A 24341-nucleotide genomic window follows, 5' to 3' on the forward strand; every position below is an offset into this window, starting at 1 on the left:
GGAGAACCAAACGTATATAATCAGTTTAAAAATAAAACGTGGTAACAACAAGAAACTGTTGAGTTTTTTTTTATTGTAGTCCATAAAAACAAACAGCAATGATAAAAACAACAGGGTGGTAACCATAATAATAATATTCAATAATGGAAAACAACATAACAATAGACAGTAAGAAATTAAATTAACTTAAGATTGCCATCAACCTCAACACCATCCCATGTACCTAGAAAGCTGGGGAGCTATTGCGAGTTTGTATTACAGGAGACTTCCCATGAAGCAAATCTGTGGTGCAGTTAGGAATGTCAAGGTGTTGTTTGGGTTTGTGAGCACAAAGAGTTGATCCCCGACTGGGTCACCCATCGGACCAGGCAAGAGTTTGAGAAGGACGGAAGAAGAGGTAACAGATCTAACTGACTGATACAAAAGGGACAGGAACACCCTCTCAGTGTCGAGGCATTCTGCAGTAGAGATGCACGCCACTATGCCCTGTTTAACACACACATACATACAAGAAAACACACACACCTTCACTCTTCACACACACATACAGATGAGGACATTAGAGTTAAATGACTTCTAAAAAAAACATACAAACAAAAATTTCACAATTTCCTAAAGGTGAAAACAAGCACAATAAAATCCCTTGAAGTCTGGAATAATCCAAAAGTTACCACAAAGCACCAGTATACTCCAAACATGCTGCTTTCCCTCCAGTCTAAGCTTCTTCTGCTTCATTATACATATAGTTACACACACATGTTAGATCCTGCTGGAAGGACAGGTCAGTTCAGTGTTCAGGACAGAGGGGTTCAATCTGATTCCCAGTGGAGAAGAAAGACGTCTGTATCTAGTCTGCCGCAAAGAAAGAGAACCGATTCTTACATTCGCTCCCACCCTACATCTACAGTCCCAGTCTTTTCAAAATAAAGTCCAGCAGCACAGCTGATGCTCTTCTGAGTCCGGAGATGGGTTGTGGGTGCAGAGGAAGAAGTACTAACCTGACTGTGCTGTACATGGTGGCTGAGGGGGAGGAATTCTGCTACATGGCGGTGAGGTGTGTGCGACTGGCCTCGTTTGGGGAGTGTGAAATGTGCGAGGGGATTGGTCAGCGCGGCACCTGCATCTGCTGTGCGGTCTGTGATTGGTTCTGAGCGGTGACCTCGGGGCCCCGGCTGGCCAATCGGCTGAGGATATTCCTCTCGGACATTTGTAGCCGCACGGCCACGGGGGGTATCCTGGCGATGGTAGCTGGGAGACGGGTGACGTCGGCCTTCATGTCGCTCAGCAGTTCCTCAAGCTGTTTGAGAACTAGAAATGCAGCACAGAAATCGGCATAACAGGGGTGAGCAGCCAAATTTTGGTTTTCGGTTAAAATTAACAGTGTGGCATCCCAAAAAGCAGCAGAGGACAGAAAACAGTAAGGATGGGTTTGTAAAACTTTAACAGGAATCTTCCTGTTAAAAGGGAGTTTTCCCTTCCCACTCTCACCAAAGTGCTTGATCATAGGGGATCGTATGATTGTTGGGTTTTTCTCCGTATGTATTATTGTAGGGTCTACCTTACAATATAAAGTGCCTTGAGGTGACTACTGTTGTAAACTGGCGCTGTGTAAATAAAATGGAATTGAACTGAATTAAATCTGGAGCACAAGAGTTACACAGTATCTCTCCTTCAGTACCATTTGTAACATTTTACCAACACTCATAAAATAATGACAAATATAAACCTTACACATTTCCCAGATTGAGCTCTGTGTGAAATCAAGCTTGGAGGCAAAAGTGTCTCATCTCGTTCCAGGCCCATTAAAGATGCATTGAATCCATAGTTGTGAGTTTGAAAGGCTCTTTTTCCTGAATTTGAGACAGTTTACCTCTAGACACATTTAAACAGTGTTAATGGACAGTGTGGATGCAGGGTTTTTTTGCACTTGATGCTAATTTTTGTTTATGGCAGAAATGTCTGTTTATGTCAAGTGAAACAGAATACTGGTGATGAGTTAAAATACGATGGAATATAATGGAGTTTTTGGACAAATATTTACTAAAGATTGACATGCATTACCTACACAACCCTTTTCTCATTCAGAAAACGTACTGTGGTAACTGAAGCAATTGAAGCAGAACTTTTAAAGCATTGAAGAATATCCAATATGTCTGCCTTCAAAAATTTCCAATGCTCACTCCTTTGTTTTTAAACAGTGTGTGTAGCTGAAGTTGTCTACTGTCAAACAACTCAAAACACCATGACCCTGACATGAAAAAGCAATTATTCTAATCGTTGTACTGCAGTTTTTCAAAATAACATAGTCAGAGAATTGAAAAATATAGAGAAAGCATTTCAAAAACCAGAGCACCAAAAGCAAAACACAAGAAAAAAAACATTACTTTCACCATTTCATCACCACTGGATTGTGAAAAAAAATTCTTCATCATTCATTCACTATTCGAATGACCTTTAAACATTACTGTTTTCACTAAACTCACATGCTTTATCAGCTCCACAAGGTCTTTTTTTAATAAATATAAAATATGTCACATTATTGTTTCATGCCATTTAATAAAAGTAGTCTTAGTGTTAAACAGCCCCTGGCCCAACGCCGGCACAGTGGGAGAAAACTACTGCTGCTATAACTGAGACACTTTTCATTAGAAGGAGGATAATTACTGTGAGTTCACTGTTGTCAAGGCAGCTGCAATTACGTATGTCATTATGTGCATATACTGTCATTTTGGTGAAGAAGCACCTGCAAGCAGCTGACTCTGCAGTTACTTGGTAAAAGGAAACCATGTGCAGAATAATGTCCCATGACAGTCCCACTGTTTTAATCACGAGACTTCTCAGTGTTGCAGATATAGATTTTAAGTCAGTGAGAACTTTCGCTTTACTTTTCTGATTTGTAACGTGTCTCACCTTTATGCAGCACTGCATTGGCAGGCTTGTTTCCAGACATTGACTCTTTGCTGAGATGCTGGTGGGACTCGGCGAGACACTCCACCTCACTGAAACGTGTGTTTAGGGCCATGGAGGGGTGAGCCGGGTCTTCTGTCATGTTCAGGTAGGCCGCCCTGCGCAGCTGCTCTTCGATCACGAGCGCCTGCTCGAGTAACTGTACAGGAAACGCAGGTGGACCAGACGTGCTCAGTGAGATATGACACGCAGACAAACATTCGCACAGAGAACTCAAAGGATAACCGTGTACTCGTTTCACCTTGAACCTGCGGGCCAGAAACTTGTTCTTGATCTCTAGGAAGTTGCCTCTGCTCATCTCCCCTTTGAAGGGCTCATTGAGGATGGCAAACCTCACGTCGTTCTGCACATCCTGCCACCGAGCGTAGCCGTGTCTGAGAGACGCCAAAGTCAAGAATAACAACACAGGTGTGTCTGGATGGTCAATGCCATTTAGAACAGGGTAACAATTTGGGTGGAAAGACTTTAAACATACATCTCTGTCCTTCATTCAATCAATAGCAGAGCTATTTCCAGAAGATGAACGCCTCAAATCACACACTGGTTTCTGGACATCACCATGTAAGCTTTTTTTGTTTTTGTTTTTTTTTTTAGACATAAGTGACTATTAGTTGGACAATCCAGTGAAATAAATCTATGCTGACTGTATGATCAAATAGAATAGTAGCACAGGTAAGTCATTTTATTTGTCAGATAATTTAACTAAAATGCTCCAAAAGGCATTAACAGCACAAACAAGTCCAGTTCAGTTAAAGCTATTAGCTACAGAGTCTACACCGGCAAACCTGTCAATTTAAGCAGCTAAGCTCCTACATTTAAACCAAAAGAAAGCATTATGTTTCTGTAGGAGGCTGCAACTATGTAGCTCTAAAGACACTGACCAATTTTTGGCACTTGTGTATTGATTTTTCAGCCCTAGAGGCTGCTACTGGTCGAAACCACTCAAACCACTTCATAGAATTGATATCAAGATAAATCCAGGCACATTTAAATGGATCAATATTAGCTAAATCCTCTCTTTATTCAATTCTGTGGTCAGCCTGAAATGGCCTGCTCCTTAATGACAGCTGTGCTCTAATGTGATCAGTTCACTTAATATGAGTGTGAAATTTACAGTCTGTAAATGTGAAATGATATTTGGTCACCCTGGTGTCACGAAACCTGTTTATAAACCTGCAACAACTTTATGCACCTATGAAGACTGAAGAACAGTGTGTTAAAGATATTGTCCGTCTGAAAGGATACTGTATGATGCCAGCAAGCAGCCAGTAGTCATGGCGGCGGTGCCAAATCTCAAAGGTCTTCTTGGTGACGGTAGCTGCTCTCTCCTCATTCTGCCACAGAGAGTGAAGCTCTGGAAAGCAAGACAGGAAGGTCAAAACAGGCAGAAACGAAACAGAAGAAAAGAGAAGAGAAAGAAGAGAAAAAAAGTGTGAACGACTGCGTGTGTGTCCACCTGTGAATCCTCCGTCAGCGATGTTGAACATGAACCTCTGCTTGGTGGCTTTCTTCTTCTCTTCACTGACATTAACCACAGGCGCAGCTGTTCCTCCGTCTTTGGCGTTCTCTCCATTCTGCAGTTTTCCAGACTCGTCTGGTTTCACACTGTCCTTCTCCTCTTTTTGTTCTAAAAAAGAAAAAAATCAAATTAAACATTTTAAAGCTGTGTGAACAAAATCCTTGTGTAATAAAGGGCCCAGAATCCATCAGAGGAGTTGAAATCTTGTAAAGTATACATTTTAATACGCAGCTCAATCTTAAAAGGTCAAAAATAGCAGAGGTTTGTTCCAGTGCTGTCATCTGTGCTTCAAATGTAAGACAGAGTGTAGGTGTTTGACTCAGAGCTAACCTTTTTTCTCCTCTGCAGCTTCCATTTTCTCATCTTTGCCTTCGTCAGCTAAAAGAAGAGAAATAAAGTTAAAGACTGAGAAGGTGAGAAACATAAAGATAAGATGATATAAGATGGGGAAATTTACATTATTACAGCTGCAAAATCAAGAGAGCAGGAAAAGTTAGACTCAGCATTACCTTTAACAATAGCACTATACAACAATATATGCGTGTATATGGTTGTACCCACATATACATATATATATATATATATATATATATACACACATCTTTCAGCAGCAAAATGGGATCTTGCGTGGTGTAGTTGTTGAATGTTGATATCAGGACAGAGAGTAAAGAAAGTATTGTGCAGTTTCATTGTAACTATTGCAGATTACGATATAATAGAACCCAGCGTGTGCATATATGTATACACATGTGTATTTTTAAATGTGGTCTGCTGCTGTTGTTCACTGTTGAAGGAACAGCCTCCTAAATCTCCCCTTCATACTTTGTAGGTGTGGCCAGCCTGTCACTAACGGAGCTGCTCAGTGCTTTCAGGGTGGTCTGCATGGGGTGGGAGGTGATCTCTAACAGGGACGACAGCTTAGCCACCATTCTCCTGTGGCTCACTACCTCCACTGCTTTAAGAGGACATCACAGAACAGAGCTGGGGGGTCTTGATCTGCTTGTTCAGTTTCTTTTTGTTACCAGCAGAGATACTGCTGCCCCAGCCCAATGCCATCAGTGTCATAAAAGGTCTTAAGGAGCTCCCCCTGCACTTCCAAAGACCTACGTATCTGCAGCAGACACATCCTGCTCTTTCCTTTAAATGGCATTTATGCTGTTAGTCCAATCCCATTATTGATCACACTAACATCACTATCCATGTTTTCTATCAAGAGACGGTCACATGGAGAAGTAAGGTGGGATTTTTCCCTTTGCCCCATAAAAGTGCACATTCTGCTTGGCTTATTTTTTATTGAAGTTGTTCATTAAGGCAATTGTTATGTTTCAGATTCACCTGACATCTAAGTGCAGTCTGTATACACCCATGAGCATGTGAACATTCTGGATGTCCAATTTTTATTTTACCTTTATTTATACAGGTAACTCTCACGAGGTCTCATTTTCAAGAGCAACCTGTTTAATAGTAAACAACAAGGTACTGAGACAAAATGTCAATTCTACAAAACATGGATCAAACCTTTTTCATTTTGTAACGTTATTTAAGTGGAGTGAGACTATGAAACTGACAATGGACCACAACTGAGACGAAGCTTAAAAGTGACCTCCAATGGTCCTGTACTGTGCCTTTAAATGTGAGTAAGCAGAATAAAAATGGATATTTTGCAGACTAAAAGGCCTTAAAAGCTTTTTGTACTGTTAAAAACAGATGTTACAATCATCGTGTGCCTCACCTCTAGACCTGCCCTCCACCAAATCAGTCTTGCTCTCTGAACCTTCACCCTTGATGTCGGCAGAAGCGTCCTTCTCCACAGACTTCTCCTCTTTCTCTTTGCTCAGGTCTTCAGCTTCTTTCTCTTTCCCTTCAACTCCATCTGCCTCCTTCTCTCTGTCCTCCTTCTCTGCAGCAGAGTCTGCTTCCTCTTTCTTGTCCAGAATGGGGGATTTTTCAGACTCATCTGGGATTTCAATAATCTAGGCAAGAGATGGACAAAATAAAAGGAGATATATCTTCAAACTGTGCAATAGCTGAAGTGTAAGCAGAAGTTGAGAGCAGAATTTACCTCTGGATCATCTGCCTTCTTAGCAGCTTTGCCATCCTCTCCCTCCTTCTTCATGTCTTCCTTGTCCTCTGACTTAGACAAATCCTCTGAAAACAGAAAGCACATGATATTACAGATATGGGGGGAGTGCTTTAATCTGTTATGTATACAACTAATTAGGATTCCTATTTAACATTTAATCTTAACAAGTGTGTGTTTCTTGGCCTATAACTTATTCATTGTAGTCTTTCCAAATGCATCCACAAGAGGGAGCAAATCTGGAAAATCTCTGGGGGTCAAAACAAACCTGATTGAATAATTACCTCTGAGGGCAAAACACGAAAATATCTCTTACATATCAAACAGTTATTTCAGGGTTAGTTGAGTCTTAAACATAGAATTCACATTACATCTGGTTCAAAACTAAGGTGAAGTATGTGGTGATGAGGTTACAGCTCAGAGGAAATGACAATGTGTTTCACCGTCACAAGTGTCCCCTTCTTACAACATGTAGTCAGAGTGTCAGAAACCGAGTCTAATTGTAATGCATGCATCGTGTACTGAGTCTAAAAAAATGTTAACGTTTGTTTAAAAAGCTCAGTAGTGAGTGCAAATAGTGTGTGTGTTTACCTGGCACAGGAGTGTTGGGCTGTGTGTCTGCAGGGGTCCCTGTGGAAGGAGTCTTTGGGTCTTCTCCTGCAGCCAAAGCTGCGGCTCTTTTGTTTTCCTCCAACTCGGCCATCCAGGGCATCGACCACTGACCATTCACATGTTCAAACTCCTGCACCTGTTAAACAACATGTGACTCAATGATTAAGAGTTTGGATAATTTAGACAACATTCTCAAGCAGGGCGACACTATTTTTACCATTTCTACTGGAGCTGTTGAACCGTACCTTTTTCCGTATGAGTGACATCACACCGATGCGAGTGAGCACGTGCTGTCTTGACAGACCCTCCCGAGGGACGCCGTCAGCAAACGTCTCGGCTCCGTCGGCCCCCGGCTCACAAAGGTGACGCATGAACAGAGACACATAGGCCCTGCAAAGAAAGCATGACATACTGAGTAAATTTGAGCCAGGTGTATTTTATATTGCAGAGAGACAACATGCTAATTAAGCTGAATGTAACTATCCTGCTAGCATTTAGTACTAAGAGACCAGTTTTAACAATAATTACTTTAGACAGTTGGCCAATTTATAAAACTGTCATTAACGGAACAGCTTTAACCTTTAACTGTGTGGACAAGTTTACAAATTTGAGCAGATGATTGATACTAAAATTTAGCACACAAAAGTTTTCAACAAAGTTTTGGTTCATAACAAAAAAAAAAGCACTTTACCTTGATATTAGACTGCACCCATAACAGTAGGAAAATGATAAAAAATACCCATCAGACTCACTTGAATTCTTTCTCTGACTTTCCTCGCAGGTCTCTGACCAGCCACTGGTTAGTAAAGGCATCTTGGGGAGGCATCCCATAACGCATCACTGCATTTAAGAAAGCCTTCCTCTGCCGTGCGTTGAATCCCAGCACCTGACAGGTAAGAGGTCAAAATGCAAAAGAAAAGCTTAATAGAAAGACAACAGAAAGATGTGACTCCTCCACCACTGTGCAGTTCTTTTTTTTCCTTGCACATTCACTCTTGTCTCGTGGAAGGAACCAAAAACTCACCTCGATGTTCCCACCAACCCTGGCCAACAGCGGGGGTAGAGGCTTGTCCCGGTCGTTCCTCAGCCCTTTGCGGTTTGGTCTGCGGGCATTGGCTATGAGCAAAGAAGCACAGTTAGTTAGTCTGTCTGAAGGCCTGAAAGTCAGCGCCAACTCCACCGAAGCCATGAGGATGAAAAGTTCAACAGTAAATTTTGCATGATGCATGATCGTGTGTGCACTTATCGTCCTAAACTTTCCACTTACAGCTCATTGGCTCACTCTCATCCTGCTGAAGCTGGCCCTCTCTCCACACTTTACAATAAACGTTTCTTGAAGCGCAACGCTTTCAGAAAATTTACTACTGAAAGCAATCTGGCAATACACATCATTTAATAAAACTCCAGTTACAGTAAGAAAAATACAACTGGTATATAAATGCACACCTTATAGCACCTTTTAATTGGAAAATAAATTTTATACATGTTTATTAACGGATACAAATTTAATAAATACAAGTGAACAGTTATATAAACAATTAATATAAACACAAACAATTTAATCTGCAAAGCGAGCGGCTCAGAGGACTGGGAAACCGTTGACCTTAATTTTCTTTCCCTGTTTCCTTCTCTTATGCTTTTTCCTTTCCTTTTTCTTTCTGCCTTGCTTTGCCTCTCTACGCTCAATGCAGATGATGCAGTCACATTTCCTTTTTCGGCAGTTGTTGTTGAGGTTGTCGAGGAGGATATCATAGCTCTCGTCTGAATCTGAATAAACATCTGCGGGGGTGTTGGAAGGACGTTAGTGAATTATGTATCTCAGATGTGGAAAGACTTCGTATCATCTGTTAATAATCTGAACAGGAACTTCCGCCTCCATGTCAGCTTGTTATGATCAACTTCACTCAACTCCATCTTTATGACTAATGCCAAACTCCTCAGAGCACAGACGTCCCAGTGTGAAAGATCTCCAACGGTTGTAACCAACTTACCTTCAGTCCGTTCATCAAAGTCCTCATCGCCCTCCTCTGAGGCCACCGAGTAATCAGACTGGTTATCAGACTGATCCTCCTGCCAGTCTAAAGAGACCACAGAGAAATGATGAGATGAGCGAGGAGAAAATACCAAAAAGGACAAAACTCTTCCCCACCAGGTCTGAATCTAACTGATCAACAACGAGACAAAAGTACACATACGAGTACACAATAAAAGTAACTCCTTGCAGAGGTTTAATCACAGGTTAGTAAGAGTTCAACCAGTAGGGGGAGTTACCGTGTTAAAACTGCATTTGAACTACTAGATTACTGCCACTGATTAGCTTTGACTGCTGCAATAAACAAAAAGAAAAGATCCTTCACTGATACTGTTAATGTTTACACAGCTATATGCAAGTGAAAAGCCTACTGTGGCTCTAACAGCATTGGTTTTTGGTTTATTTGGGGGCTGAGACAAGAAAAAAAAAAGATCATTAAAACAAAACTAGTTCAACTGCTTCTGTTTTGCAGTTTGAGGTTTGTTTCTTCAGAATTGTCACTCTCCCAAAATAAGGTCTTAAAATGTGAAGCAGAAGGGTTAGGGAGAGGACTGTAGCTTTAGTGATTTTATCAACAAATCCTAATAAATGTTCATATTATTGCTTTTCCTGGACCTCAAAAATCTACAAAAGCTACTAGAAACATACAATGAATAGTATGGACTTTTTTTTATATATATAATTAATATTAAAACTTAACATATTTGAACAAAACCTTGTTGAAAGCTGCACTTATTACAATTGCCATGGCTTGTTGTTTCCAGCTAATAAAGCTAATAATGTCCCTGTCTGTCATATATGATCTCTGACAATGGAGTTCACTGAATGGAATAATGTTTGAGAGCAAATAAGCACTGAATGAATGGAATACTGGCACCTGATAATTGATTTCCTCCTTTTATTAATGTTTGCATGTTTTTCTGCAAGTTTCAAGATGTAAAACTATAACATCAAGATTTTGCAGACCTGAGTCATGTGCATGATCTCCCCTTCCCCCTCTATGTCTACACTGCGTTTACACTCAGAAAAAAAAGAAAAGAGGTCAGTTCAAAACCAGTGCAGGCCTGTTTTTCCCCACACAGGAAATTAATGATAAATAAATAAAGGTTGCAGAAAAAAGTTGACCCTATGAGCAGAATCTCCCTTCGATAGACTGCACTCCATTTCTCTTCTTATGAGAGCTGGGACAGTCTCCAGTCCAACTCCCAGGACCCTGCGGTTAAATTGGTCAGATGGATGAGGAAAATAAAAAGCAAATAGTCCGTGACAGATGCATTTTCTCATGTCTGTGCAATCAGACATCATACAGACTACACTCAGGAGCTGGCAGGTTAATCTCCACTTAATGGGCGATCACACACAGCTCAGCTGAGTGACGTCTAAAAAATGTTTATCAGCACATGAGTGAAAATGGCTGTTGTGTTGTTTGCTGTGCCCTATCACACGGTCTGCCTGTGCATCCAGCCAAATCTGCTGCTGCCCCCTACTGTTTTAACGCTAAGCCAACGGCTGTACTGCAATAATATTCCCTTTGTGCCATTTCCTAGTCCGAGCAAATTACATCTAGAAAAGGGGCCTTAACTACCTACAACGTGAGTCCCTCTATCTGACTATTTTGTGTGAACGTATCTCCTAAAGGAAGGTGACACATTTCTGGCTTAGTGAGAGTCCTTATCCTTCTGAAAAAAATCGATTTTAAACTGGTCTAAACATTTAAAAATAACATCAACTACCACATTTCTACACCCGAGCACAAACTAAAACAAAACTTCATGCCATAATCTCACTGTCGCTGCTACTATATTACCACCACATCAACACCACACAAACACAAATCCACCACTGGTACCGCACTCCACACACGCACAAGAAGAGGTTGCATTATATATTGTTCTGTACCCTGTCTTATACCTCGGTCCTCCTGGGAGCCATCATTGTAGTTGACTGGCTTTCGAGTTCTTTTGCCTTTGCCCAAATTGCGGGCGAGATCCTCCTGCTGTTGCTCGTAGTGGTGCCGAAGCAGCTTCTCCCAGTAGTCTGGATCAACACTTTCTTCCTGCTTGATCACCTCCCTTTCCACCTCCTCCTCCTTTAAAACATTTTTTTTAATACAGTGCACATAAAGACTGTTTGTTCATGCTTAGACTTTGAGTTTGACTACTAAAGATGCTCTAAAATGTCAAAAAACTAAAGCCCGATAGGTAAAGTGATATACTCATATACGCACATTGTAGCCATGCTAATACTGTACCTCATCATCTTCATCTTTCACCACATACTGTGCCACTTTGAAGGAGCTGAGGTATTCGTTCATGCTCTGGAGCTCAGTGTCGTCTGTGGCATCCTGGTTCCTGTCAAGCAAACGGTCAATTGCCTGATCATCGTAGTGGATCACACTGCTGTCATCCTCCTTGTTGTCCCCTGAAAGTAGAATAAGTGGAAAAAGAAGGAAGGATAGGAGGAAGAGAAATTCGAATTTAATGCTCAAAACATCTCTGGCATCCCAGTGGAGAAGTCCTAATTCCACCTCTTTCTCTTTGCTTTTACACACAATGCAACTAGTGATGCGCAGAACCAGCCGACTGGATAAATAACCAATAAAACTTTGCTGCTTTCACTACTCTGCACCAGGGATAGTTGTTTAAACTAGTCATTCATATTTTTTGTATAAACCAGTCAACCCCACTCCCCACCCCCATCTCTGACAGGAAGTTTTAAACAAGTACTGTGGAAAATAACACAGATAAGAGACCTGCAAACCAGCAAAGTTCTGCACCATCTTGATCTAGAAAATGAAACAGCTGTGAGTTTCAAGAGTAAACTGACATATAACCACTCAACTGGAGCAATGCATAAACCACATTCTGCACAGTGTGGACACTATGGCCTAATTTAGATTTCTGTGGTGAATCTCTGTAGATTCTATGACTTAACCTACGCAAGTGGCCAATATTGATGCTGGTATATATGCTTGTGTGTGGAGTATTATGTGACAGTTACCCTGTGGTCATGTCTCGGCTTCTTATATGCGGTGCCAGCCGGCAGAACTAAATAAAATGCTGTGAGTTTTTACCCTCCTCAGTCCTTGCTCTGTGTTGTGTCTGTTTTTTTTTCAAGGGCAAACATATTTAACTTTTTCCACTTCTTTGCACATTCCCATTACGTCTAATCGGATAGTTTCAGCAATCCTCCAAGAATTTGCTGACATTTGTTAGTCTTTTTATCGATCCTATGATTATAATTCCTATTGAGGCACTCATTGTTATTCTCTCACTGATCAATTTCAAAGCTGCAGTGAAAACATAGCTGTACATGCACAGGAGTACTGAACAGGTACATCACGTCAGGTTACTCTGTAGGCTTTCAGATGGCTTTGCAGATACAACATAACTATAGGATAGATTAACCAGACATACAGAGAAAGAGGCTCCCAGTGCTAAAATTAATATCAGCCCCAATCACCAAACTAAGCGGACATTGTGTGTGTGTGTGCCATTGTCAGAGGCTCAACACTGACTCACCATCTCCAACTTCATCTTTAAACAGTTCTTCAGTTCCAAACTTGAGGATGTCATCAAGCTCCTGCTTGGACATGGAGCCCATCTTAGATCCTAGGCCGGGTCGCACCACCAGGTGGGTGAGCATCATCTTCTTCTTTGCCACCTGGTGGAAGCAAGAAGGTGGAGGTCAAGCTACCAGTCAATATGTGATCATTGCAATTCAATACAATTGCTAAAGTGGTGTTAATTTTCACAAACCTGTGTGATCCTCTCCTCCACAGATGCTTTCGTAACAAAGCGATAAATCATCACTTTCCTGTTCTGGCCAATACGATGAGCTCTGCTGAAGGCCTGTGAAGCACACATGAAACACAGCATAATCACCCCTCAAAATAAACGCTCATACTGGCGCAGATGTGAGGTTAGTCATATGGTTTGCATACCTGGATGTCATTGTGGGGATTCCAGTCGGAGTCATAGATAATAACAGTATCAGCAGAAGCGAGGTTAATGCCCAAACCACCAGCTCTGGTAGAGAGGAGGAAGGCAAACTGCTGAGCACCAGGAGCTGTTGGAAGGAGGAGCAAAAAAAACAGACATCAACTCTGCTGTCCTGAGACGCAAAACTGACAAATAGCTATACACGCCTCACCATTAAAGCGATCAATGGCCTCCTGTCTCAAGTTGCCAGTCACTCCTCCATCAATCCTCTCATATTTGTAACCCTCGTTCTCCAGGAAGTCCTCTAGCAAGTCGAGCATTTTAGTCATCTGGGAGAAAACCAAAACCCTGTGGCCTCCTTCTTTCAGTCGTCTCATCATCTTCTGGAGCAGCATCAGTTTCCCTGAAGACTTGGTCAGGGCAGTGCCTTCATACATGCCATTTGGAAGTTTTGGCGCTTCCTGAAATTAAGGAAGTGATGTCTTAAACCAGTTTAAAAGAAACACGAAAAAACGAAATTAAACTAAATGTATAAAAAACATACATTGGCAGCTGCTGGAAAGAGGTAGGGGTGGTTACAGCACTTTTTGAGGTCCATCACAACATTGAGCAGAGATACTTGATTTCCTCCTCCACGAGTGTTCAGGGCCTCAAAGTTACGTGTTAAAATGAACTTGTAGTATTTCCTGAAGTACAAAAAGAGAAGTAAAAGAAGCGTGAAAAAATAGACTGCAAAGATAAAACAAAGGAAAACATGAGCAGGATTAAAGCTTCAAGGGTGACATGTTATGCTCATGTTGCTGCAAATGGTTCTATATGAAGTTTGTATTATTCACAGTTGAAAATAATATTCATCTATCTTATACTGGGAATTGCTGCAAGCCCTCATTTTAACCTCTACATGAAACAAACAGTTTAAGCTTCCCTCCCAACCACCTTCTGACTGACTGCCGCTTGCAAACAGAAGACAGTTATGAATGTCGAGTTAAGCTTAGTGCCTAAGAGGAGACCATCTTATGGTGTGTTCAAATCAAAAATCAAGCCTGTTGCACAATTCCATACAAGGTTTTATGCAAAGACTATGGATTGTTTCCACGTTGCAAAGAATTCGCTTTAAGCTGGAGTGTGAAAACCTGTCAAATGACATTGCAGAAATAACCAAAGAACCAAAACTAGAAGACAAGCGTCTTTCAGTCATTTGTGGGCAGGTTCAGTTGTATGATTCAAGCTGACTTTTCTGTAGAGACAGGGGAACGCCAGAGAGGCCTTGAAGAAAAGACAGGGAATCGAAGGACATCCTGGTAAGTCCTGAATACAAGTTACTGTCAATCTAATTGCAGCTATCAGCAGTATTTATTACATTTACTCCTTCTCCTCCAACTCGTAGCAAATATTTGTGGGTTTCCAAAACCATCAAACAAAATCTGTGACAAGCAAAGCAAGGGGAAACTTTGCTTTGTCTTTTGTTTGACCACAACATTAGGAATATCCCCTTTCACTGTCGACAGCAGAAAAACTGTCTGAGCTGTTTGAAGTCTGAGCTTCAGGCTCACAGGTATAACTCTGCCATACTCTGGGTACATTATTTGAAACTATGGCATGTTTAATTCAATTCAATTAATTGTAATTTTATTTATATACTGCCAAATCAACAACTGTCACTTCAAGGTGCTTTATATTGTAAGGTAAAGACCCTACAACAATACAGAGAAAACTCCAACAATCAATGAGCCTTTATGAGCAAGCACTTGGTGACAGTGGGAAAGAAAAACTTCCTTTTTTCATTTTTCCAAACATGGATTTGCAGCTACTGCTACAAAGTCTTTTATTGCTCACTTTTGCATGGAGCTCAGCTCCACTCGAACAATGAGCTCGGTCTTTGAAGGCATGTGTTTAAATACATCAGCCTTCAGCCTCCTGAGCATGTGTGGTCCCAGCATGTCATGGAGCTTCTTGATCTGGTCCTCTTTGGCGATGTCCGCAAACTCTTCCAGAAACCCTTCGAGATTACTGCATGAAAAAAAAAAGAAAAAAAAAAAAGCCACATGAATCACAGTGGATGTCATCACTGTATCTGCAGTACAGCTACATCTGCTGTAGCGCTGCGCTGTGTGGAGGTACTGACTTGAATCTCTCTGGGGTTAAAAAGTTCAGCAAGTGGAAGAGCTCCTCCAGGTTGTTCTGAAGTGGAGTGCCTGTAAGCAGCAGCTTGTGTTGCAGTGGGTAGTTGTTCAACACTCTGAAGAACTGAGAGAAAGACAGAAAACGTACAGTACAAACCTGGGCACTGGAGCCAAGAAAATTACAGCACTAAACTGTTATGTCCAGCGATGAAGGATCACCAACAAACTTTTGTTTTTGTAAAAGAAAAAGAAAAGAAAAAAAGCCTTTGTTGTTACCTTGGACTGGTTGTTCTTCAGTCTATGTGCCTCATCTACAACCAGACATGCCCATTCAATGGAGCCCAGCACAGCCTGATCAATGGTGATCAATTCATAGGATGTCAACAGAACATGGAACTTGACTGGTGAGTCTTTCTGTAATATGCAGAAAAAAGTGATTTTTAGTTAAGCTGCAAAACTGGGAAATAAGTGGAAACGATTACAAATATTACAGCTGCAAGTGCGGCAACTAAAGCTGGCTCTGACTGGCTGATCCCAGAATGTCTACAATGCCCACAATGCCTTCCGAATCATGTGACAACCCCCTTGGCTTTCGTACTTGCACTTTGCTGTTCCACTTGAACGACGTATTGTTGTTGCAGTTAGCAATTAGCCTATCTTTCACTCAAAAGGCGTGATGGGTGCTTCGACTTACGAAAATTTTCGACTTACGAAAGACCATCGGGAACAAATTAATTTCATAAGTCGGGGTTCCACTGTACTTCAAAGCCACCACACTCTGAAAAAGCAGTTTGTTTGTTTTTTACTTACCTTCATCTTGGACGCCTTTTTTCCTCCTCTGATGGCGTTTCCCTCAAAGGAGAACTCATTCTCTCTAATAACAGCCCTGCTGTCTTTGTCCCCTATATAGGTGACCACATACATGTCAGGAGCCCACATCTCAAACTCCCTCTCCCAGTTAATGATGGTGGACAGAGGAGCGCTGACAAGGAAGGGACCTTTGGAGTGACCCTGTACCAATGGAGAACAGAGTTAGAATACATATTTTAAAAATTAACATGCAAGGATGATTCATAATTTAATATCAGATAAATTACACAACTGCATTTGTCTTGCCCTGCCTTTAGGATCGAGCTCCTTACTTGGAATTCATCCCCTTTAATGGGCAGAGTTACTGTGTGTCACATGTCTGCAACCCCAACCACTAACACTGACTGACAGGGGAGGGCAGACTGGACAAAACAGCGTCAGTTAGCATATATAAGTCTTACTAAAGATAAAACAATACAGCATTAGCCTTATAAATCAAACATTATCAGGTACTGTGTTGTACTTTTAACTGTTAAAACAATCTTAATGCATTCATATTTATAAAATAAACAGCCCCTTACCTCCTTGTACAATGAGTAGAGGAAGACGGCTGTCTGAACTGTCTTGCCCAAACCCATCTCATCAGCCAGGATTGTGTCAGTGGCTTGAGCCCAAGAAAACCTGAGCCAGTTCAAACCTTCCAGCTGGTAGGGATGCAGAGTTCCTCCTGTGCTGTCCAGATAGTCAGGCTGACGGTCAAACTTGATGGTGGGCTGGAAAGAAAAAAATAAAATTGCTGACCTGATTTGAGGAGCGGGCTTTTACACAGTCATCAATAATCCATCAGAATAAAGCAATTTAAGAAAAAGGTTGTATTTTGGCGAACGTACATCTACAACTGGATTAGCAGGCGGTCGCTCTGCCTTCTTCACTTTGACTGTCTTTTTCAGCTTCTTGCCAGGTCTGCCTTCCTCACCCATCATCAACTCTCTGATACACAGAGTAGGAAAAAAAGGTAAGACTGACTAATTTATTGACTGGTTTTTAATGTAAACAGAAAAAAAAGACATCAAACTGCCACAAATATCTCTATATGGCACCTAATTTACATCCTAGAAAAGGAGTAGAATTAATTTTACAATTATTATGATCTTACCCTACTTTAAGATATCAGCAGTCCTTGCACAACCTGAGCAAACAGCTACATGACACTTAGTACACTACTGCATACCTGTGATTCCAGTAAGTCTGTTTGTAGGTGTCATACTCTGGAATGTCCATGTCTTCACTCTCCCAGGTGGACTGATCATATGCCAGATCTCTCCACTTGATCAGGTAATGCACATTATTCTTTTTATCAACACTATCAGGATAAAACAGACAGAAGATATTCTGTTGTGATAACCCTTTATTGACAAAATAACCACAAAGAAACAACCAAACACCTAGTGACAAACATTCAGCATTACTCCTGCACAAGCATAAGCAACTGTGCACTGTGAATCAACACTGTGCACTGTGTTGTCATTGTGGTTTGTTATCGCAAGTAGACAAAGGCCGTACACAGCATGAGAAAAAAAATGAGAAAGGCATTGTGTTCTACTCTGAGTGCATGTTATACATGCACATATAGCACGAGAGCGGCTGTCGTCTTCACCATTTGTATCCTACCTGTGGTTAAGGACGCGGTGGATCATCAGCCACTCCATCTTAACTCCATAGCGGCTAAACTCCTCCTCCATGTGGACAAAGAGTGGATCTTTGTTCTTCCTCTTCGTGCTTTTGTCATCGTCACCCTCGCCTCCAAAGTCAGCAGGCGGCGGTTCATCCATGTCAGTCTTCCTTTGGTAGTTGCGGAACATCACTTGGCAGTTCAGCTCCAACTGGGCGAGAGTAAACAAGGGGGTGTCATGTGCTGAGTATGTTACAAAAAGGAAAAAATAAAACCTCATTCTCATCTACAGGTGGATGCAGTGGTAGTACCTGTAGCTCCTGTACCCAGGAGCAGTGCCAGTACGACATGTTGCACCACTTGACAAAGAACTCCCTCTCTCTACGGCCTGCCAGAGGTGGTGGGTCAGGAGCATCAGCAGGCAGATCAGCAGGCCGGGGTACAGGCATAGGGGCTGGTGCTTCTCCCCAGCGCCATGTTAAAACTTTCTGCACTTTTCCCTTCATCGGTGGACACTGTGAGAAAGTGTGGATGGCAGAGGAAATAGTTATTAAAAGGAAGAACTAATCAACAAAAGCGTTGTGAAACTGAGAAGAAAACCTGTCCTGAAAATTTATATGAGTGCTTAATTGTAAAAAAACACAAAAAAATCTTCAAATAAAAACTGTATATCTGCCATTTTTCCCTCTAAAATGCTGCAGGTAAACTTATGCACATCAAGAGAAAGGGCTCTTTATCTCCAGTGCAACTTGGAATTTGTAATCCACATGCACGCCCACGTGAGCACGCGCAGTCTCGTATGCACCAGTGCTCAGTGCTCACCTTGCAGCGGGGGCAGATCCATTCTCCATTGGGGATCTCGGGGAGAGGAGGGTTGAGACAGTGGATGTGGTAGGAGGAGGGGCAGGTGTCACAGCAAAGCAGCTCTCCCCCATCCTTACACACACGGCAAAACTCAATGTGGTGGTCGTCTTCCTCCTCCATCCCTTCATCCCTCCTGTCGTCATCGTCCTCACCTTCGGCCTCGGACAGATCATCCCTGGCTTCCCACTGGATTCCCTCCTTCTCCTGGTGGCAGAATTACAGACAGAAGGAGGAGGTGTGCACGCGGGGGAAGAGGAAGGGGGTGGGGGGGGTGAGGGCAGACAGGCAGGGAAGGTATGCGGAACGAAGTGAAAGAAAAAAAGGGAGGGGTGTGTGTATGCGTGGGGGGGATTGAAGAGCGCCGAGGGGTGGGGAGGGAGGGTGGTGTGCATTGCGTGCGTGTGGAGCAGTCAGAGGAAGGGAGGGAGGCAGGCAGGGGAGGGCCGAGAAGAGGAAATGGAGGATGGGTGAGATGTGTGGTGGGGAGCAGGAGAGGATTGACGGGAACATGAGCAAAATGGTTGTTGGGGTGGGGGGAGAAAGGGACAAAGAGAAATGGAGAACACTACAGTCAACCCTGCTGCCAGTGCAACTTCCACACAAAATATTTTAACATGCACGTTTCATGCAATTTTTGCCCTCCTGATTCAAACTTTGAAAATCAGGCGCATTTGCTCTAACAGTCTGCCATGCACATCTCTCAGAGGATTCAGGGTTCCAGTACTCACACAGTGCGGGCAGCTCCACTTGCCCTCAGGTGCCTTCTCCATGTCAGGGTCCAGACAGACCATGTGATAAGCTCTCGGACAGGTGTCACACAAAATGATCTCTCCTCCCTGCTGACACACCTCACAGTAATCCTGGTGGTCTGTCTCATAGCCGTCACCATCTTCTGTCTCCACTGAGAAAAGACAGAAAAGTAGCAGGAAAAAATAGGTATCAGCCTTCACGTCAGCCTTGACTTTGCTCTTGTTAAACAAACCACCTACATTATACACATTTCTTTTCTTCCTGGAAATGCTGATATAATATCACACTTTTATTTCAGTATGTTTCCAACCTTTTTTCTTTTTCTTTGCACTTTTGGGCTTCTTCTTAAGACGACTGCTGCGGCTGGAGCCATCTGACACTGAGAAGCTTCCATCATCAAAGTCGCTGTCAACATCAGGTTCGTCCTCATCGCTCTAATGAAGTCAACAAGCGAAGGGAAAAGATTGATATGAGTACCTTGTTTCATTTCAGCACATCATCAGTATTTGGATCCCAGTGATTAAATATGTAGAAATAAAGTCACTGTGTGCCAATTTTAATAACTCACAGAGGAGCGCTTCCTCTTGCTGTTGAGGCCTCCAAGTTTAATTTTGAGTGGAGCCACCTTCTTAGGTTTTGGTTTCGGTGGAGGCTTAGATGTAGGCTTCGACCTCCTACGAGCATTGGGACCTCAAGAGAAGAGAAGATATAAATTTATTTAAAACATTCAAAATCTTAATTCTGTATAAACTTTATAAAGTCATAAACTCTGTTCTATTCTACCTTTGCCCTCTTTGGTCTTGGCCTTGCGGAGAGGAGGTGCTGGGGCTGCTGGGGGTGCAGTAGGCGCTGGAGCAGCAGCAGGAGTTGAAACAGGTGGAGTCAATGTAGCAGGAGCGGTATCTGCCCCGCTCTCTGTCCCTGCCACCACCATGTTCTCCACAGCTGTCGCCACATTGGCAGCTGCCAGGGCTGCATTAGCAGTGGCACAACCCTGCGGGGAAACAAAAGCACACAGTGAGAACCTCTGCTCTCTAGAAATGTATAGTATTACAGAAGAACAAAAGACCTCAATATTTAATACCTTCAGAGGGTTGTTTGTACTGAATTCACGCCACTTAGCCATCATTAAAGTCATCATCTTGGACACAGCAATTTTGGGGTTCTTAGCTGCAATTAATGGCCTAAAAACACAAAGTGGGCAACATTTTTATACTGTTACATAAATATTTATGCACAAATCTGTAGTAACAGAGTAGATGCAGACTTTACTATCAAAGCCTAATAATGATGAGGGTATAGTCACCTGACAAACTGACTGAAGGCCTTGTAGTTGGTGAGGGAGCTGTAGTCTTCCTGAGTAAAGACGTGGTCAATGTCTTTCATGCCCCAGGCTTCCAGCAGCTGGGTGGAGCTTTTCGGCTGAGATGGGAGGAGAGAGTCGAAAAGGACAACGAGGAAGGTTAATGTCACACGTCAGCCCTGCAGTAAGTAAACAAAGTCTGCATGAGGGCCTGAATTAAACTCTACCTGGCAATCATCGTCATCGTCCTCATCATCTTCTGGCTCTGGGTCTTTACGTTTGCTCTTTGAGCTGGACGAGCCTCCTTTCTCTGCCGCCGCACCTCCCTTCTTCTTGTCTTTGGCGGAGCTAGAACGTTTCTTCTTTTTCCTCCCTGGTGCATAATCACTTCCTTCACTCTCTGACCGCATACCTCCCTCATCAGCATCCCTCTCTGCTGCCTCCACTCTAAGCAGGTGCTCTGGGGAGCTGACTGGCAACTCCTGTAAGATAAAGAACCACACTGCTGGGTTTTATGTATAACACAGAAATTAGACGCTAAAATGACATCTTTCTTTGTCTTGTTTCTTGTAAAGGTCCTGGCACTCTATTAGGCTTGGGGAATGAAAAGACACTGGGCTGTCACTCACAGCGCTGCTATGGTCAACATATGACTCATCACTAATTTCAGAAGAAGCTAAAACAGTCAGTCGCTTCATCTATTGTTCAGTTGACACAGAACGGGTCTTTTTATTTATTTTTCAGCAAAAATGCTAAATATTTCCTGATTTTAATGTTTGTTTTCCCCGTTTTATGTGAGTGGTAATTAAATATATATTGTAGACAATGTGTTTTAAATGCACTGGCCTGGCCTATGGAAAATTATACATTTGCTAGTAATTGGTTGTTATACATTAATTGATTTGACCTCTTCTTCGTTCAGCTGCTCTCTTTAAGGGCCACTACAGTGGATCGCCTGCCTCCATCTCACCCTATCCCTCCCTATTACCCTCCTCTGTCACAACAAACCCTCCTTTACTGCATCCATGAACCTTCTCTGAGGTCTTACTCTTTTTCTCCTGCCTGCCATCTCCATCTTTAACATCCTTTTCCCAATACAGCCACTATCCCTCCTCTGCACTTGTCCTAACCATTTCAGCCTTGCCTCTCTGACTCGGTCTCCACAACTGCTTAAATTTATAATAAAAGTGCTACACCCTTATTTCAGGGTATTTGGGTCTTGGTTTCCCATCTCATGAAATCACTGTTTGCAACACAACCACCTATAGTTAAGTTGATTTTGTTTAGATTTTTACTTGTTCAGCTCCTGTATGTTAATTAATTTTCCTATTAAACTTAAATCCTTTCTTTGAGTGCCTTTTTTTAGCTATTTTGTTTTCCATATTTCATTTTACCAAGCAATTATACTTTACTACTTTATTTAAACCTAGGCTTCACTTTCCTATTGAATCTTGTCAACTTTTTCCAAATAAAATCTACACTATTTTGTATTAAATACACCCTACATCCATGTAGGTTTTTTCACAACTTTGCAGAAAGAATTACTTTTAGTTGTTTTATGCATGTGCAGTAAAATCAAGAGCAGAACTGCATCTGTTGTGCTGACAGCTGACAGAAATGTTTACAAAGACAAATCTGTCACAATCTTTAAAAAATGAAAAGAAAAGAGGATTCCCTCAGTCACAGGCTTAAACTTTGTGCAACTCACCTCTCGGATCGGTCTCTGCCGCTTGCTGCTCCTATTCTCTCGGCTGCTCTTCTTGGCTTTCTTCTTCTTCTTGGACTTTGGTACCTCTTCTACGTCAGACACAGCATCCTCTGGCTCGTCCTCATCTGCCGGCGACACGCTTTCGTTAGAGACACAGTGCATGCACACGCACACACACACACACGGACAGGAGCACCACCGCTGCAGGCCGAAGGGAGAAAACAGGAGACCGCGCACTGGCACGACTGGCACACGTCCGTGCACGCACGCAGACACACACAAGGCGAAAGCCACAAAAGCGCAGATTGAAACTTGTCCGTTTTCTGTGTTTGAAACTTTGACAGCTCACGCCCACACTCGCGGAGGGACCTGCGAAAGAAGAAGGGGGCCGAAGAGGAAAAGGAGAAACTCTAAACACTTGCTTGCCAAGTTAGCTAACTAATCTATCATGGCGAGTGACGGACGGCCCGGGCAGACTACTCACGGCTAGCTGAAGCTAGCATTAGCATCGCGTTGAAGGCGAGCTCAAGTTACGGAGATGAACCTTCTTCTTCGGAGGCTAAAAAAAAATAAATAAATAACAGGCGAGCTTACCGTGAATTAGTGAGTGCTCGTCCGCGGTCCCAAAGTCTTCCCTCTCATCCTCGCTGCACGACATTTTCCCCTGCGTTTTAATTTTATTTCTTGCTGGTCGAATTAATCCCTCCTAAACCTTGCTCCTCGGTCGGCGAGGGAGGAGGGAAAATGACGTGGGACTGGTGGAGAATGAACCGGGGGTGTCCAGGAAGGGAGGGGGTAGTAGTGGTGGTGGTGGTGGGTGCTGGAGAGAAAAATATATATAATAATAATAGCAATAAATGGCATCGGAGGGTAGCTAAGCCTTGCCCGTTTCCTATTATTTACACATCATCTAATTGTCCACCTGCCTGCTCAAACAAGTTGGATAACTTCATTATCTGTGACATTTATCGGCTGTTGATTTCCAGGTATATTTTTACAATGAACTTCAGCGTGGCATCCGTGGTTACTTCAAATGCACACCGTGAAATCGGACTGTCGAGTTAAAGCGTTGTATGAGAGCAAAGTTGAAGCATTACGAAGCCAATCTCCTAACATTAGAAACTTACAGTAGTGTGCTTGTAGTCCCGGCTCGAGGTGTGCTCTCCCCCCTCCCCTCTTCCTCTCTCTCTGTCGGTGCGAGAATTGCCACAAATCAGCCTGTTTGTGTGGCAAGGTTCATTCATTAAGCCCGACTAAACGGGTGATGAGGGAAATTCAAAAAACGAGCCGTCAACGACCCCAAAACACGCTGCTCCGTCCCCCTCTTCGCTCTCTCCCCAGCCCTTACAGGCAGCGCTTAGCTAACATCCTCACAAACACACAAAGGGGGCAGACATCCCATAATAATCTCCCCCCTCCCACACTCACACAGGACTCTGCATAGTTACCTCGCAACGGACAGACCATAATACTCAAGCCTGTCCCCACCCCCCCATCCCTCCACCACCACGCGCGCGCCCGCACGCACACTTCCACACGCACCATGCTCACTGCATGCACTCACACTCCTTCCCCTCTCCACTGGCAGTCCCAGCCCCCTTAGCAACCCCGTTGTCATAGTGACACCCCCCCCCACTCCCTGACAGACCATAATACTCAAGCAGTAGCAGTATACATCCCATAATATACAACTCCTAAAAAGACAAGAAAGAGAACAAAAAAACACTAGTGAGCTGGGTCTCCAGGGGAGCACAAGTCCACTGGTGACAGACCATAATACTCACAGAGCATCCACCTGGTAGTGAGCAGGACTACAACAAGAAGTCATTTAGCCTTCACTCTTTCCTTTGGATTCATACAGGTAGGCAGCATGCCGACTGCGTTCGGGTCAAACAGGCCTGCTGAGCAGGAAGTGCTGCAGATCTCTGGGCCTCCTGTTCCTGTGGTATCAGCACAGGTG

The 24341-nt window shown here is 42.9% G+C and overlaps 1 protein-coding gene across 2 annotated transcripts; it reads right to left on the reverse strand.

The window, feature by feature from the left end:
• Window positions 1-53: 53 nt before the first annotated feature.
• On the reverse strand, window positions 54-23817 carry chd4b (chromodomain helicase DNA binding protein 4b). 2 transcript variants are annotated; one of them, XM_085176490.1, is made up of 40 exons: window positions 23509-23817; window positions 22976-23201; window positions 22382-22506; window positions 20901-21155; window positions 20677-20792; window positions 20455-20554; window positions 20154-20364; window positions 19939-20060; window positions 19681-19804; window positions 19349-19521; window positions 18579-18824; window positions 18068-18271; window positions 17756-17967; window positions 17316-17447; window positions 16975-17074; window positions 16666-16857; window positions 16085-16285; window positions 15551-15688; window positions 15277-15398; window positions 14988-15161; window positions 13696-13837; window positions 13363-13612; window positions 13154-13278; window positions 12969-13061; window positions 12732-12873; window positions 11462-11631; window positions 11122-11299; window positions 9170-9256; window positions 8203-8294; window positions 7931-8064; window positions 7424-7568; window positions 7158-7314; window positions 6549-6634; window positions 6219-6459; window positions 4817-4864; window positions 4424-4594; window positions 4213-4321; window positions 3209-3341; window positions 2911-3106; window positions 54-1308 (listed from the first exon to the last, which is right to left on the reverse strand). In XM_085176490.1, exons 2-40 carry the CDS (start codon window positions 23037-23039, stop codon window positions 1106-1108), a joined length of 5913 nt encoding a protein of 1970 aa, XP_085032616.1. In that variant the 5' UTR covers window positions 23040-23201; window positions 23509-23817; the 3' UTR covers window positions 54-1105. The 2 variants fall into 2 exon arrangements, with proteins under 2 accessions (XP_085032616.1, XP_085032615.1); XM_085176489.1 differs by having other exon boundaries at window positions 11110-11299.
• Window positions 23818-24341: the final 524 nt, after the last annotated feature.

The sequence above is a fragment of the Neolamprologus multifasciatus genome, chromosome 11 (genome assembly GCF_963576455.1).
Source record: "Neolamprologus multifasciatus chromosome 11, fNeoMul1.2, whole genome shotgun sequence".
NCBI lineage: Eukaryota > Metazoa > Chordata > Actinopteri > Cichliformes > Cichlidae > Neolamprologus > Neolamprologus multifasciatus.